Here is a 17,077-nt window from a genome sequence, read left to right as displayed (position 1 = left end):
AGAGCAAATTGGATGCTTATCTTGCTGGGATCCTATGACCCCAGCTGACTTCCTGCCCTTTGGGCAGGGGCTGGACTCGATGATCTTCCGAGGTCCCTTCCAGCCCTAATGTTTATGAAATCTATGAAATCCTCATGAGCTGAGTCTAGCCTGAACATCTAGATCAGTGATTCTCAATACGGCACTGCTTGTCAGATTTCTGTACCCCTCAGAAATGCCAGCTCATAATTTTCACTCATTTTTTACTACAAAAAATAATAGAGCAACTTTTCTATTGCAAAGAACACACAGACCACAAAAAGGCACAACAGTTTTAACACCATGGATTCCTAATTGCAGTTTCTGGGTTCATCTTGTGAATCACGGTTGCACACTTGACAGTACTAACATTGTATGGCACTCTTGAAAGGATCTCAAGGCACCCGACGGTGCTGCAGCACCCTGGTTGAAGTCTAGATTGTGGAACTCGTTGACAGATGCTGGACCACTAGCTTCACAGTGGTCAGGCCCCACTCTATGCCCAATCTTTCCTTCCATGGCTGGTTACTTGCTGAGTCACTTTTGCTTGGGTATACTGTATCCCTTAAAATAATAGCAGTGTGACAATTGAACTCTAAGCCTGACAGTTTTCAGCAGAGAAAGACATTCTTGTTATGTATCTTGAGGTTCACCAGTGTTAAGGTGATGAGCAATGGTATAAGACCTTAAGTAGATTTTATGTTGGCAGGTTCTGGTGGGATTGTCTGGGTGCACCTGGGATTAGTGTTACCTCTTCAGCAGTTCATGTCAACTGCTTGGGTTGCACTGGACTGGATGTGATATGCTTTGATATTATGTACTCATTGGTGTTCCCACTGCCTGTTCTCTACAAGCTGCCTCTGGATGTTGTTTTCAATCTAGGATTAGTAATTTTTGCAGGTAGTTTTGTCCTGTCTTAAACATCTGACTTTAATCAGAGAAATAAATGAAGATGCTGCGTGCTTGCCTGAGCACAGCTGTTAAGCAGGAGTTAACAGGGACAGAATAAAAGGTGCTTTCCCCCAAAGCATTGCTTTGTAGAAATTAAAAAATATTGAATGACAATAACTGATGCTTCTGGTCTAGCTCATTAGTGAACTGAGATGGGCAGTGGCTATGCATGGGCATTTCCACTTGTCTCTCTCTGGGAAGGGAAGGCCAGAAAAGGCCTTCACTAGTCTCCAGGGGGTGGAGTAAAGAGGTGTTTCTTTTCCTCCAGTTGCTTCTCTAATGTTGATGGCTTTGTGATGAGGAAATGTTGATGCAATCCTAAATGGAAGCCTCAGTGGTCCTCCTCAGTGCTACAGATGGCAGTCGTGATGCAGAGCAGTAAAGTGGTATCAGGATGGGAGATGAAAGCAGATGAAAGAAGAATCCATTATCTTGATAGATGGGGGCAGTGGGGGGTGAACACTGCATAAATCCTGGGCCACGTGGTAAGGGAGTCATGTCCTGTGGGAGACATGTGGTATTTGCCACATTGCTCTCCTAAGGGCTTCTCTAGGGAGACAGCTTTGTCTTGTGGCTGCTACCAGTGAAAGCTGCTCAGAGCATGTGCAAAATGCGGACTTTTTTGGGAGCCCTGAATGTGTTCCACCCTGGTTAGGACTGTGCACTAGTGGGGCTGCGGTAGTGATTTTACATCCTCTATGAAATGAGTGTGTTATGAGAATCCAGTGCCATTTTGATCCTCTTGTAGGAGGGCTGTACATGGTCTGGAGCCTGATTCCAGGGTCTGTACTTGCATATCTGAGTGAATCGAACTCCCTGTCTTCATGGCAGCCCTGGTGTCAATATGTAACTTAGAGGACTATATGAAGGACAGGCTCCACAGCTGGCTTGCAAATGCTCATCTGAATGGTGATTTTTTTGTATAATACCCAAGATGTGGAATTGGGACCAACATGTGGATATGAGCTTGAGAGAACAGATGAGACTTCTAGCTGTTTTGGGAGGAGCAATAGTTTGTGTCTAATGGAAAGAGCTGGGGAAAGGATGAGACAGTTAACCCCTGTTTCCTCACATGTTAAGATAGAAAACAGGATATTTCTTTTCAGAGAAGAGATCTGGGCATGATTAAGAGAATAAGGAAATTACACCTGATGAAATAGTAACAGATGCCTAATGTAAAGCAGTTAGTCCACAGCCTGTCTGTAGCACAGGTAGGGGAGGGAGCAAGGGATAGCTTCAAGTTTGTGAATATGCATGGTGATAAAAATGCTAAGATGCTATCCTACATCAGCTGGTCACTGGCAGTTGTTTCCTTAGATTATATACAGTAAGTATGGGTTGGTGGTGGCAGAGGGAGGGGTTGAGCTTTGCTGGGTATAAATTTTCCTATCTTCATTGAAGATAGTGGGAGACTTTTTTCTAGAGGATGTAGGTGTTTCAGGAAGTGCTGCTGCTGGTTCAGTCGGTAGTATTGTTCCCTCTGAGTCACTGCCTCGCCCCCGGCAGGTTACTAAGAGATGCTCTGCTGCCGATGGTGCTGTCTTTCAGGCAAGGTTTCAGAATGGAGGCCCTGAATCTGTGATAACTAAAGGTTTTAAATTACTTTATGCAACAATCGTGGCATTGGTCCAGAAGACTGCCCAGGCTTTGCCATCCTGTAATTTCCCCCTCTTTACTTCTGTTCTAACCAGTTGCATAATTTTGCTATGCATTGCTCAACAGTTGTCACTTTTCATTCAAGAGAGAGATTTAGAAATTATATATGGATATGCATGTATATGTTTGGGCATAGTATTTATATTATGCTGAAAGAATGATAAAATAGTAAAATCAATCACTTTAAGATTGGAAAGTAGCAGATTTAGGGTTGATTGTACCACCTCCATTCTGTTCACTAGCAGAATCAGATTAGAACCCATATCTCCTGAATTCCAGCCTTGTACCTTCAACACAAGGCATCTTTGTTTCTCCTCTTGAAAACCTTTTGCTTCATTTCGTGTCCAGTCTTTGGCTCAAATGAGGCTAGGGTCCTGGGGAATAGATAAATATGTGGTCAGACTGTATCATAATGAATAGGCACAAGGACAAGATATTTATGCCTGCATATATACAAGCAAACTTGCATACATTTATGTGTACATGTATTGGTGTGTAATATATATTTATATATGCTTTAGAATTGGTGGGATGAAAGCTACTATGCTGCTGATATATAAGATATTATTATTAAAAAATTGAGTTAATAAATATACACACTTGACAGATGAGTTTGGGTCCCATCAATTAGACCCAGCATTCATTAGTGGAGAAGAAGTCCAATCAGATTGCACTGACTCAACCAACCCTTCTATAAATTGTGGGCTGTGTGCACTGACATTTGATAAATTATTCTTCATAATCCACTGTCTGCTGCAATAAATCTAATCTTTCAACTTTCGCTGTCTTAATAACTCCTGGAGTAACACTGCAACATTTTGTTTTTGTGTGGGGAACGCAAATAACCAGGGTAGAAGGGTGGGGAAAAGATGGATCAAAATCTTGGTTTGGAGCTGGGGAATTGGCACTCCCTGCCCTGGGTTGACTCATGTCTACTCTAGGACACATGGTTTTGTAGATTTGTAGAGAGCAGTGATCCCATGGTGACATCCCAAAAATGGCTAAATATTTGCTCTTGAAAAGATGACACAGTGCATATTCACATGTATGCCAGCACGGGGATTGCAGGTTTTTGTGTTCAAGTGAGCTCCCAATCTCAAAAGAGGACATTTATAAAGTTTTGGCATGGAGATCCATAGAAATATGGCAGAAGCCACTTTGGGTCCCCTAAACTAAGTCAGCAACTCTCTGTCTGTGAGCAGGAATCTCCTTCATAAAATTCACCATTGTATGTATCACTAATTTGATCCTTCATGGGCAGTCACAGCCCAAAGGCCAGGTACTGAATGGGCCATAAGCTTGCTCTTACTCCTGGAGGGCTTCTGCAACTCATCTCACTCCCCTAGCAACTCTTCAAAAACCTCATTTATTTGTGTGCTATTTAAACTGTTTTACTTTTTTGCATTTTGCTCTTCTAAGGACAGGGAATGGGCTAGCTTTCATACTGTGTTTCTTAGGCTGTGGAAGGTGCTATGGAGCTTGGGTATGTTGTAAAGAGAAATTTAAATGTGAATCAGTCAACAGCAACAGTGTCAATACAATATTTAAAAATGTATGGAGACATATTAATACAGGGCCAAATTCTGAGCTTCAGTTCAAGTCTTAACCAGCCCAAACTCCTGTTGACTCCAGTCAGAGTTCAGCTTACCTCAGCATAGTCAGTAGCCGGCTCTGCCCATTTTGTAAATCTCTTTAAAAGAAGCTCTACATCTTTTGGGCCCAAGTTAACTTAGAAGTCATTTTCATCCCAAACAGTGTTTGGGAGACTGCTTAGTGCTCAGTTCTGCTTGGGGCTGAGTGCCTGTCACTCTCATTATCAGATATCTGTGTCTGATAGTTGAGCTTTGGGCCATAGAGGGTAGGTATTGCTTTGGACATTGATGATGCCTTTGACACAGATACAAAAGGGAGGAAAACAGTAGAAAGATGACGTAGTAGCCAAAATATAGCCATGAATTTGCGCAACATTGGACAAGTCATTTACTCCACTCTGTACATGAGTTTTTAGTCTGAATGCGAATAGTATTTCCTGACCTCATGGTCACTATTTTTTGATAGGTTTTCTGCTATCACAATTAAATTGGCTTTAGTGAGTGTGAAGATTTCAGTCTTCACTAGCAGTGAGGTTCTCAGTCCCAAACTTTCAAGGTATGCTTATACCACTGAGTTACCTGGCCGGGCAATGTTGAGAGAAATGCATCGTGCTGCCTCTCTGGTTGGAAGTAGCGAAGCCACGTTTGCATGACCCTATGCCCTAGCTAATTAGCTTACCCTGAGTGTTGGATCTGCTGCTTCCAGTGTGGAAGGAAGTACACAGAGAGGAGTATGGTGTGCCTGGTACAGTAGGTTAATGGTACAGTTAAACATGGAAGCTTTGCAGGGCTAGGTTCCTTAGCTCCCTGCCAAAGTGAGTGTTTGTGAAGTAGCTGGAGGGGAGTCTATGCAGCTGCTGCTCAGGAAAGCAGAGATGCTCTAGCTGTTTGCTGTGGCTTTTACTTCAAAGGGTGCTGCTCCTCCACTCAGCCGGTTGGGACTGCTGGTAAGCTCCAGCCACATGGAAAGATGATGCTCTTTGAAGTAAAAGCCATAACAAAGAGCTGAGTGATTAGTTCTTAATTCTGCAGTTCACTGTGAACTAAGCAGGCTGCAAACCATCAAGATACAAACAGTCTGGTTCCACTGTACACACCTGCTCTCTGAGTGTGAAGCCTGTCAGAGTTGGAGGAGAGAAAGTCTTGGGTCAGCTTCTGTTAGGATTTTTGTGTTTTGTGGGAGGGGGAGTCCAGGTTGTGTAGCAATGAGGAGGGAATGGGATGGGATGAATGCCTGACCACCCATGTTAAACTAGTGTCTGTGTTGATGGGTCCCTTTAAGGTAACTGGTATATTGAACTCCTACATTTCCCATTGCTCTTCAGGCATAGGAAATACGTCCTGATTTTCACCTGCCCTAGATCCTATAAGAGTAAAGCAATGTCCTGCATACAATGTTATTTCTTTGTCTGTCACATGAGAAACTGTGAAAACTGCATTTGATGAATTCCAGAATTTAGTCCCATTTAGTCCTAGACTAGTGGTGGGTGAAGCCATCCCTTCATATCCTATCCTCACTTCACATAGTGGCATGAAACTAGTTAATGAATGATATCAGGGACATGGTTTGATGAAAACCCTGGATGATGGAGGGTGCAGGGCCCATCTGCACCAGGAAACTCTGCAAGCTTTGGAATACTTCTTGTTTTCAGGGGCTCATTTTGAGTTGGACTAGCTGAGTTGAGCCATGTGACAAAGATGGGGAGGTGGTGAGGGAGACGTATTTGGAAAACCAAATTTACAAGACCCTTTTGGGCCACGCTGCACCGTCTACCTGGCTTCTGTTTTCACATGAGTGAAAACCTTGATGGGCCCATAAATGGAAAGTGTTGTTTACTCCTCATACTGACTATGTTCTGACTGCAGCACATTCAATGCAACAATGCTGACAGATGTATACTTCTGATAGGCAGTGTTAGCACTGCATTATTGCAGGGGAAATTCTCTTCTCACCTCACAGAACCTCCTCACACCCCTCTAGTCCTTGGGAGAAGACAGTTTTTTTGGGATAGACGAGACTATTGCTGTTACAGGGCTCAGTTACAGAAATGCCTACTTGGAGATTTATTTATTGTGCCTTTTGGAAAAGGGAAAGGGAACATATTTTTCTGGAATGGGCAGCACCAGCACAGACTGCTGGGTGCTTCTGGACACTGCAAATGGGCATTAAAAGGCAATTTATGTAGAAAACATATCTAATAGGATGTGCACCTTGTAATTTGTATGACTTCATGGGTAAGACTCTCGTTGTTGGGAGAGTAATACAGCAGTGCACAGGCAATCCAGGAAGTTTTTGGAGAGTATTGGGGACAATTCCATGGTGCAAGTATTGGAGAGGTCAACTAGGGACCATACTCTTTTTGATATGCTTCTCACAAATAGGAAAGAATTGGTGGGAAATGTAGTTATGGATGGTACCTTGGGCACCAGCAACCATGAGAGATGATTGAGTTCAGGATCTTTAAAGGAAGGAAGGAGAGTAGCAGAGTAAGGGCCATGGACTTCAAAAAAGTAGACCTGGACTCACTCAGGGAACTCATAGGCAGGCACCTCTGGGGGGCCAGTCTGAAGGGGAGAGGAATCCAGCAGAGCTGGCTGTACTTTAAAGAAACCTTACGGAGGGCACGGGAACAAACCATCCTGATGTGCTGGAAGACTAACAAGTATGGCAGAAGACCAGGTTCACTTAGCAGGGAACTCTTCAGTAAGATGAAACAGAAAAAGGAAGCTTATAAGAAGTGGAGTCTTGGACAAACAACTAGGGAGGGGTATAAGAGTATTTGTTGGGCATGTGGGAGGAAATCAGGAAGGCCAAAACACAACTGGAGTTGCAGCTAGCAAGGGATGTGAAGAGTAACAAGAATGGTTTCTACAACTATGTCAGCAACAAGAGGAGGAACCCACCAAGGGAAAATGTGGGTCCTTTACTAAATGGGGGAGGTGAGCAGCCAACAGTGGTGAAAGAAAAATTTAGGGACTATTTAGAAAAGCTGGATGTATACAAATCCATGGTGCCAGATGGGATGTACCTGAGGGTGCTGAGGGAGTTGGCAGATGTCATTGCAGAGCTGTTGGCCATCATCTTTGAAAACCCATGGCAATCAGGAGAGGTTTTGGATGATTGGGAAAGGTCAAAATAGTGCCCATCTTTAAGAAAGGAAAGGAGGATCTGGGGAACTATAGACCAGTCAACCTCACCTCAGTCCTTAGAAAAATCATGGACCAGGTCCTCAAGGAATCTATTTCTAAGGTCTTGGAGAAGAAGAAGGTGATTAGGAACAGTCAGCATGGGTTCACCAAGGGCAAGTCATGCCTTGACCAGCCTGATTGCTTTCTATGATTAGATGACTGGCTCTGTGGATGCTGGGAAACTGGTGGATGTGATGTACCTTGATTTTTAGCATGGGTTTTGATACAGTCTCCCACAGCATTCTCCCAAACAAGCTAAGGAAGGACAGGTGGGATGAATGGACTGTAAATTGGATAGAAAACTGGCTGGCTAATCGGTCTCAGAGGGTAGTAGTCAATGGGTCAAGGTCTAGTTGGCACCTGATATCAAGTGGAGTGCTCCTAAGGTCATGTCTTGGGGCCAGTTTTGTTCAATACTTTCATCAGTGACCTGGAAGGTGGGATAGAGTGCACCCTCAGCAAGTCTGCAGATGACACCAAGCTGGGGGGAGTAGTAGATACACTGGAGCGTAGGCCTAAGATTTAGAAAGACCTAGAGAAGTTGGAGGATTGAACCAAAATAAATCTCATGAAGTTCAATAAGGAGAAGTGCAAAGGCCCGGGTTTAGGATGGAACATGCACCAGTACAGTCTGGGGGGCTAATTGGCTAAGTAGCAGCTCTGCACAAAAGGATCTGGGGGTTACAGTGGATAGTAAGCTAAGTATGAGCCAACAGTGTGCCCTTGTTGCAAAGAAGGTGAATGGCATACTGAGCTGCATTAATAGGAGCATTGCCAGCAGATTGAGGGAAGTGATTCTTCCTCTCTATTCGGCACTGATGAGGCCACATCTGAAGTACTATGTCCAGTTTTGGGCCCCCCACTACAGGAAGGATGTGGACAAATTGGAGAGTCTAGTGGAGGGCAATGAAAATGGTTAGGGGCCTATATGACTTCTGAGGAATGTCTGAGGGAACTGGACTCATTTAATCTGGAGAAGAGAAGACTGAGAGGGGATTTAGTAGCAGCCTTCAACTACCTGAAGGGTGGTTCCAAAGAGGATGGAGCTGGACTGTCCTTAGTGCTGGCAGGTAACAACAAGGAGCAGTGGTCTCAAGTTGCAGCAAGGGGAGTTTAAGTTAGATATTAGGAAAAATGTACCCACTGGGAGGGTGCTAAAGCACTGGAACAGGTTACCCAGAGAGGTTGTGGAGTCTCTGTCCTTGGAGGTTTTTAAGACCTGGCCCGACAAAGCCTTGGTTGGAATGATCTAGTCAGGGTTGGTCCTGCTTTGAGTAGCGGGGTGGCGGTCTCTTCCAACCCTAATTTTCTATGATTCTTCTATGATTCTATGGATGTGGAGTCAGGAGATCTGGGTTTAATTCCTGGCTCTGCTACAGTCTCCCTGTGTGACCCTGTGTGATCTTGTAACATGACCTTTGCAAAAGGGCCTAGGTGACTTAGGAGCCTTGGTCCTGTTGACTTTCAATGAGACTCAGGCTCCTGAGCAAGTCATTTCTGGAAGTTAGATTTAAACTGATAAATTGCTAAGGCACTTGTAAAAATTTCCCTCCAATTTCTTTGTGCTTCCGTTTCCCACCTGTAAAACTGCAGTGCTGATAGTTCTTGCCCATCTCTTTGTCTATGTAGTCTGAAAGTTCTCTGGGAAAAGGATTGTCTTTTACTATGTGCTTGTACAGCACCCAGCACACTGAGGGTCCAATCTTACCTGGGTATCTCCTCACTACAAATAATACATAGTAAGCAACCAGATAGCTAAATTCTGGAAGAGCCTTTAAGCCCGCCTCCCTATGGCTGGAATACTAATGCAACCATCATGAAAAGATCTTGCATGTTTTAAAGTAAATGAGCCTCATTCTTAAGGATCAAACGTTCAGCATTGCTTTTTTATCCAAGGAAGTGTAATGGCATGTGCAGTTGTTGGGAGATTGTGCTCCTGATGGGTAACTGAATAAGCAGAGGGCTAATTAGAGGCTCCAACATGTGCATGAATCCCATTTATCTGGGCAGCTGTAGTAGCAAGGCATGTAATTGGGGACCTGTCTTGTTTGATGATGTGGCCATAAGGTTTTTCTTCTGACCGCTAAACCTTCTTGGAAACTGTTCTATTGTTTCTGCCCATGGAGCTCCCACAAATACTGCTGACATCACAAATGGCATCTGCTGGTTTGGCATGGCCTCATGAGATGTGATATGGTCTGAGATAACCCTAGGGACCCTTAAAATACCTTATGAGTTGTGTTGTGCAGGGGAAGAGACTGCCCGAGGACCTTCCATCTCTCTTCTTGCATCCTGAAAACACTGAGCCAGACTCTTGTTATGGCTGCTAGATAGCTGGCTGGATGCATGGCTGTGGCACCCTCTCCTACCCTCTTCAAAGGGTAATGTTGAGTGAGCATTCTACCTCCACAGCTACAGCCATGTGCCATTGCTTGCATGAGATGGGAGCCTGGGCCCCTCTATCTGAGGGAGCAAGGAAGGAGGTCTTGGCCTCCTGTTTCTTGCTTGGCAGTGCTGGTAGCATGTATCCCTTTGTCTCCAAACTGATGTGGAGCTTGAGACTTTCATTGAGGGCAGGGGCACCAGGATGACAGAGAGAAGCTGTCATTTGGTCACACATTCCCCCTTGCCTGGAGTCCTTGGGGACATGCAGCAGCTGATCTGCTGCTGCACGATCTGCAGCAGGGATGAGGGTGGCTAGCTGCCTTCTCTTAAAGCAATGGCCTGGGGCCTGTTGGCAAAGGGCATTCTCACCATGAATAGGGGCTTTTTGCTGAGCAGGGGTTCTTTGGCCTTGCGCTAATTGTGCTACCACCTTATCTAGTTCTTACACTGCTCATGGAATGACCCTATTGTCTCCTTCTCCTCTTGTCCTCTTGCCATCCCTCCTAGAGTGGCCATCATTTCTTTTGTTACACCTGACCTCTTGAATATGTTGCCTTACTGTGGGGCATGTGTGGGTGTTTTCTTGGTTGGGCACCTACACAAGCTCAGCTGGCCATTGCTGCTAGCTTGGACTCTTGGTTTGGGGTGATTCTAGCCATTCAGGTAGATACTGAGCCTGTTTTCTAAGTGAGACTCTTCTGTTTCAGGATAGTTTTCCTTCAACCATTTTACCAGGAAACCTGATCTGGCACTTCAATTTTCAGAGCGTGTTTTTGCTAGTGACAGATACTGGCCTGACTGCCAGGAGACCAAAAGCCTCTAGAACAGAGGCGGGCAAAATATGGTCTGTGGGCTGAAACCAGCCCACCAAGTGATCCTGTCTAGCCTGTGGTGGGTCCCTTGGCCCTCTCTGGCCAATGTGTGGGGGGCAGCCTGGGCAGTGGCTCATGTAGCTGGTCCTGCTGCCCCTGAGCATGGAGGTGCCACCTGGCGCAGAGCACAGCCTGCCCTGTTTCTGCATATGGCTCTCGGGCATAAGGAGAGCTGTAGTCTGCAGGGATAGGTGGTGCAGGGATGGGGTGGGTGTGGCACGGTGGCTGGGTGCAGTTTCCTGGCAGCCCCCACATTGGTGGGTTGCCCTCACAGTCTGGCTGCCACTGTTAGTATTTCTGCCACCAAACCCAGCCCTGCTGCACGGGCACCCCAGCCCGTCTGCCCCACACCCACTGCCATAGGGATGTGTGGGGAGTGGGTTGTGACTCTGGCCCTGACTCAGGTCCTGGTCCTGGCCCCATTCCCGGATACTGCTCCCCACCTGCCTGCAGCCCCATCCCATCTCCCGCCTGCATGCACCCTGTCTGTGGGGGTCCCAGGGTGGTTTCCATGGAGACCCTACCTGCCCACACCATCTGGCACCTCTGGTGGTGGTTGTGGGGTGGACAGGGCTGGATATGATCAATTGGCATCTCCCTGGCCCACCCCCTGCCACCCCTTGCTGTGCTGGGCTGTGTAAACAGCTATGACGGGGGCAAGACCAGGTCAGCACCTCTCCTCTTTCCCCAGCCTTCAGCAGCTCACCAGAGCTCCTTAAGTGGCCCTCTAGCCCAAATAATTTTCTACCCCTTCTGCAGAATCACAGGGCTGCCAAAATCTGTGTGGAGCCACTACCAACCTATCCCATACCATACAGCTGTGAATATACCTCAACACTCGACTCCTTGTCCTGTGCTATAACCACTGGATTAGGCTTCTTCGTCAGATGGAGCAAAGAGCTTGTCTGGTATGCCTGGAAGTGGGGTACTGGACTATGTGTCCCACTGAGATGCTATGTAATAGCAGGAAGCACAGTACTGGACTAGATGACCCTGTAGTCAGTCAGATCAAGCACAGGTCAAATTCTGTGTTTGCATTTTGTCCATCTTGCTTCAGGCACTTCCCAGACCAGGGTGTTTGTGGCCATCTTGATACTTTTCTCCTCAGCCGGTTCACTCTTCATCTGACAGATATGCTCCATGTACAAGTAAAAGGCCTCCTCTCACAACTACATCTTCCCCTGAGAAACCCGATGGCCCTCACAGGTCTTTGTTTCTTTAAAATAATCTGAAGCCAGAATCTGAAAACCTAGTAAATTGGAAGAAAGGAAGAAGGAAAAATAAACTTGATTTTTTCTTTCTCCAGACAAGAATGTCGATAGGTTTGAATCATGGGCCCACTGTAATTAAAAAACACATAACTAGTTGTTTTTAAATGCAGTTGTTTTACTTAATTGATTTTGCCGCCAGGACCAAATGGAATAAAATAAATAAATAAAAGGTGCCTTCCTAGTGAATCACTGGAGGCAGCAGAGGCTCCGTTTCAATCTAATTGCTGCAAATGCTCCAGTTTGTTTCTAGTAATGGTTGTGTAGAAGAGGTGGTGGGGGAAGGGGAAGGGGTCATGAAAGAAAAGAGTGGGGAGTGCGTTTCTCAGCAGCTGCGTCAAGGAACAGGCTGCTTCCGGGATAGTGTTCTTCTCCCTCTTGCCATCAGCATAAAGAACACCCGTTTAACACTTTGCATGAAGACTCCATTTGGAAGGGCTTTATTCATATTTAATTACTAGCTTGCTGCAGCTCCCCTCTTTAATTACCTTTTAAAAAGCAGGTTATAAAAATGCACTGGCACTCTTTTTCTTTTGCATAAATTACATGCTCTTCAACTGTTCGTGTTAGCTAGAGCTGAGCATGCTGGAGGGGAGGGCTGGGCAAATGCTTCTTTCCCAGTTCTGCTTGTGTCTTTAACTCCTGAACGAAGACAGTGTCTTGTCGCCCACTTGGGTTTCCCATCACCCTGCCTCCACCCCCACAACACTCATTCCTAACTTACATCCCATTCTGCTGTCCTAGGCCTCAGACACAGTGCTGCTAATCCTCCCCTGCTCCCTCCCCCCATTCTGTCTCACAAAATGCTCTGCCATCCCCAGTTGTGGGCCTTTCCTGAGTTGAGACTGTCAATCATCTTAATTTTGTGAGTGAGCAAATGCCCTCCAAGGAATCGCCCATTACACTAAAAAGATTTTGAAACGCAGGTCTATAGAGATGCAAACAGTAGTTCAATAACCCACTGGCTGATCTAGTCCTCAGCCACAAATTCATAACACATGCTGACATAGCCAGCTTTAACCATGTTAGCTGGATGATATTGCTCCTGTAATGTAAGCACCAGAGGAATATGCGCTGTCAGGTATTCAGGATGTGATGATATGATATGTAATATTAAATAAAAATATAGAATTATATGTAAAGAGAAAGAAAATCAGCTTCTGTGCCCAATGTAACTCATGCCCCTGTGCTTGGTACAGCAGAAGCTCTGGCAGTGGGATCGCTAGTGCCAAAAGCCATTACTACCTTTTGGCTGTTCTGTGTCTTGTGTGAAATGGACAGACACTTGCCAGTTCAAGTCCTAGTGGCACAGATGTCCATCCCATAATTGTCCCCATCCCTGGCCTTCTTGGCAGTCTCCTCAAAGAGGTCAAGGACTAAATAGGCTTTGGTGGAGTCCCCCCAGGTCAGGTGTGAGCCCAGGGGTGCACTGGAAGGGAGAAGCTTGCACAGTCTTTGCCCTGCTGTTCCTGTTCTCTGGACAGAGGACTTCAGTCTCTGGGAGGTTTCCTGGTGATACTGTCTTAGTGAACCTTGCAACTGCTTTTTCTTTTCTCCTGGCAGATTAAAGAGCTGTTTGTGAGTTTTGAGGACACTCCATTGGGAGCAGCATCCCTGGCCCAGGTCCACAAGGCAGTGCTGCAGGATGGGAGGACAGTAGCAGTGAAAGTCCAGCACCCGAAGGTTCAGGCTCAAAGCTCCAAGGATATTTTGCTGATGGAGGTAAAACAAGGCAATGCACCTTTGACTTGCAGAGAACTTCCCATGCAAAGTAGGTGGGCCAAATTCGCTTGTGGTATTTGCAGGCATATCAACACTGATACCCAGGTGGGTCTGGGATACTGACTTGGGTTTGTTCCCCTGAAATGCTCTACAGAGATAAATGATGTGGTTAGAGGTTTGCAAAAATAAAACAAAAAATCAATGAGGGCTGCAGCAAAGGAGAGATTGCTTGGATGGAGAGACTGGAACCTAGTGCTGGATGAGCAGAGAGGAGAGAAAGAAGGAAGGCGGAGGGAGAAAGTCTAGTGCCCTTAAATAATAGGGGGCAGAACTTACAGACCAATGGTAACCAGTTATGTGCTAACAGTTAGTAGGGGCTGGGCATTACCACAGCTCATGTGGTCTGTGACAGCTGCTCTTGTGCCCTCAAGTACTTTCCTGTAAAGACTTAATTGAGGCACAGCTTACCTCTGGACAAAACAGGGCTAAATTTAGCTTTTATTTACCTCAGAGTATTTAGGGTGCAGGAAAGCTATGATGGTGGCATGATAAAACGCAGCTCCCAGTTAATTGAGGGCACATGGGGTAATTGTGGATTCAGGGAAATTAGGGCTCCATAGAGCTGCCAAGACTCCACTTGAAATCACAACTCTGTTTAGGAACATGCGTCATAAAGGGTTTCAGAAACCAGGGGCCAAATCCTGAAGTCTTTATGCTGGTCAAACTCTGGTTAACTTTGGGACTCCTAGAGGACACATGGTGATTGTATTCTGATACCTGTGCGGAGTGATGGACTTATCTGAGTGGGGCTGAAGAGGTTGTGTTTTCCAGTGTGCCTGTGGCCTCCTGCATAGGCAAGAGCCTAGAGGGGAGCAAGGACCTAGGGAGGCTGAGAAGCAGTGAGTTGCTGTAGCTAAAGTGCAAGGAGAAGGTTAGTGCCCCTTGTGGGATCAGACTGGCTTGGCCTGCAGGTTTCCTTACAATCAGGGCTGTAAAAATTGCATGGAAAACTTACGCCTTATTGACTAATTGTACACTAGTTGTACCATCTCTCTGCTTACACTGGTCTTTGTGTGCAGTGAGCTGCACAAAGATTACTAGGCGAGTTATGGTATTTTTCACTTAAGCTGAGGACCACATACATAACAGAGACTGAATAGACTCAAGGAGGGTGGAAGAACAAGGAAGATGAAGAAGTAGGAATTAGGACAAGAAGAGAATCATCTATGAAGGAGCCAGGGCCCAGAGACCTAAAGCATTTTCTCTCTTTTCACATAGTGTTATTGGCAGAGTCTAGTGCAGGGGTGGGCAATTATTTTGGGCAGAGGGCCACTTACTGAGTTTTAGCAAGCCATTGAGGGCCGCGTGACAGGCAGCCCAGGGCAGTTGCATATTAATTTTAAAATTTTTTAGGGGTCCTGCAGGCTGGATAGAATGGCCTGGCGGGCTGCATTTTGCCTACCCCTGGTCTAGTGTGTAGCTGTGAATCTCTGGCTTGGATTTCTATTTGCTTGTTGTTCTATTAGATATTTAAGAAAGTAATTTTACAATGATTCTTTCTTCTCCATTTTTAGATTAATTCTCTTGGGAAGCTTGAAGTTAAAACAATCTATCTTCTTGCTGTATATTATTTTTCCTCCCTTTTCCTAGGCTCTGGTTTGTTGTAGTAGGGATACTAGCAAACATCTGTTACGTACATGCTGTAATGTTGTAGTAGGGTTGCTCATGCATGCTGCATGTCCTGCCTTAGTTTTGAAGGGTCTCTTGTGGGTGCTGGGTTTGCACATATTGACTTATTATTGTAGGGTCACTTGTGCATGCTGTTTTGTGGGGATTCTTTTTGGATTTACATGTCTGGCCCTTTAAGAATTATGCAGACTTTGCAAGTAGGTAAGAGATTACATTTAAGTATTGATTGATACAGTCTTTTATACTTGGGAAAAATCTGAATGAGAGAAGCTACATGGAAAATTCCCAACTTCACTGCATTTATTTGTAGGTTCCATAGTATCAGAGCAAAGACTCTAAAAATCAGGACTCTACCCAATAAATCTGCAGAGAGAATACACTGCTTGCCATACATCCATCCCTATTTCAGGACAATACTCTAAACGAGTTCCAAAAAGGGACAAATCAAATTGCTATTCAGTATGTCTCTGCTAATGTTTTAGTCATTAAATAAACTCAAAGCATTATTTAGAAAAGTAGAAAGCAATGTATCAATGTCCTGATAACAACCCCCAATGCAATAATCCTGCAGTCCTGGGAAGTTTGTGCATATGGTCATGAAGATCGCTGGTTCCATTTCATTTGAGTGACATAAATTTGAAAGGATTTATGCCTCCAGACATAACAGGAGAAAATCATTCAATAGTAGCTGGAACCTGGTGATTACATTTTTAAAGGGATGCTGGGCTTAGGATTGACATTTAAATAAGAGAAATTGAGATGGGGTGGGGAGTAAATGTTTTCACACAGTTGAGAAGGAGCAGTGGCAGTTTATGACTATTTTTGTTTTACATGGTACCTGTGTTTCTGTGTGCTTCAAACATTCCCACTGATGTCCAGGAAATCCTGACTCAACAGTGCTGAGCCAGGAAGTGAAATGCTCTAGAAACTGGCACAGATGAGCCTGTTTTCATATTCCAGTTCTTTGTGGAGGGGAAACTGAATTCAATTCAATTCCTCTACTCTCTACTATTTTATGATTCTTATGGAGCTTTAGGGAATGATTATTTTAGGTGAGGTAAATTGGCTCTTGGCCATTGAAGCCAGTGAAGCTGTGGTGATTTACACTGGCTGAGGATACGGCTGCCTACTTGAGTTTTAGGGTGTCAGTGTCCCTTAACAGAATCTAAATAAGAGTTCTTTGCTGAATTGTGTCACCAAATGGAATTTCAGGGCCACTCTGGATTGTCTCTAACATAGGCTGTCCATCACATATCTTTTTGGATCCCTTTTTTCTGGTCTCATTTTTTATTAAACATTCCTGCAAACAATGATGACTCCAAGATCCTTTTCTGCCTCTGTGCTGACAAGAGGGGAGTTCCCCAACCTGTAGGTATGGTGCTGGTTGTTCCTCCCCAGGTGCATCACCTTGCACTTGTCTGTGCAAGGGCACCTGGGTAGCCAATTTCCTTAGTTGGCATTGCAGTGTTCAGCTCAAAGCTGAAAAAAAGTGCAAACTTTAGGATTGCCGAGGTGGCTCTGACTGTGATCTTGGGGCTGCTGGTTACCAAACCCTTGTAGGTTTTTTTGTTTTTTTAAAAGAGCTATAGATTACTACCTGTAGCTAAAACTGGCCTTCATTTCTGAACTGTCCAGCAGCATTTTCCTGTGTCAGCAAAGTTCTTGCTTAGCAGTGTAAGGAGTAATATAAAGGTGACAGGCCTTATTTTAGAGCTTTCTGTTCAACATTAACTGA

General features: G+C 45.1%; 1 protein-coding gene across 12 annotated transcripts in view; it reads left to right on the top strand.

Annotated features, from left to right (window-relative positions):
- Positions 1 to 17,077, top strand: part of ADCK1 (aarF domain containing kinase 1) — a 141,572-nt gene that overhangs the window by 87,220 nt on the left and 37,275 nt on the right. For 10 of the 12 annotated variants that reach the window (XM_019518719.1, XM_019518717.1, XM_019518718.1 and 7 more), the window contains 2 exons: positions 10,499 to 10,621; positions 13,495 to 13,653. In XM_019518719.1, coding sequence (XP_019374264.1) covers positions 10,499 to 10,621; positions 13,495 to 13,653 — 282 coding nt within the window. The remainder of the gene's footprint in view (positions 1 to 10,498; positions 10,622 to 13,494; positions 13,654 to 17,077) is intronic. The other 2 variants (XM_019518726.1, XM_019518722.1) reach the window with 1 other exon arrangement.

Source organism: Gavialis gangeticus, unplaced genomic scaffold, assembly GCF_001723915.1.
Source record: "Gavialis gangeticus isolate Ggan-Ray unplaced genomic scaffold, GavGan_comp1, whole genome shotgun sequence".
NCBI classification, from domain to species: Eukaryota; Metazoa; Chordata; order Crocodylia; family Gavialidae; genus Gavialis; species Gavialis gangeticus.
This window is presented reverse-complemented; position numbering and strand designations above follow the sequence as displayed.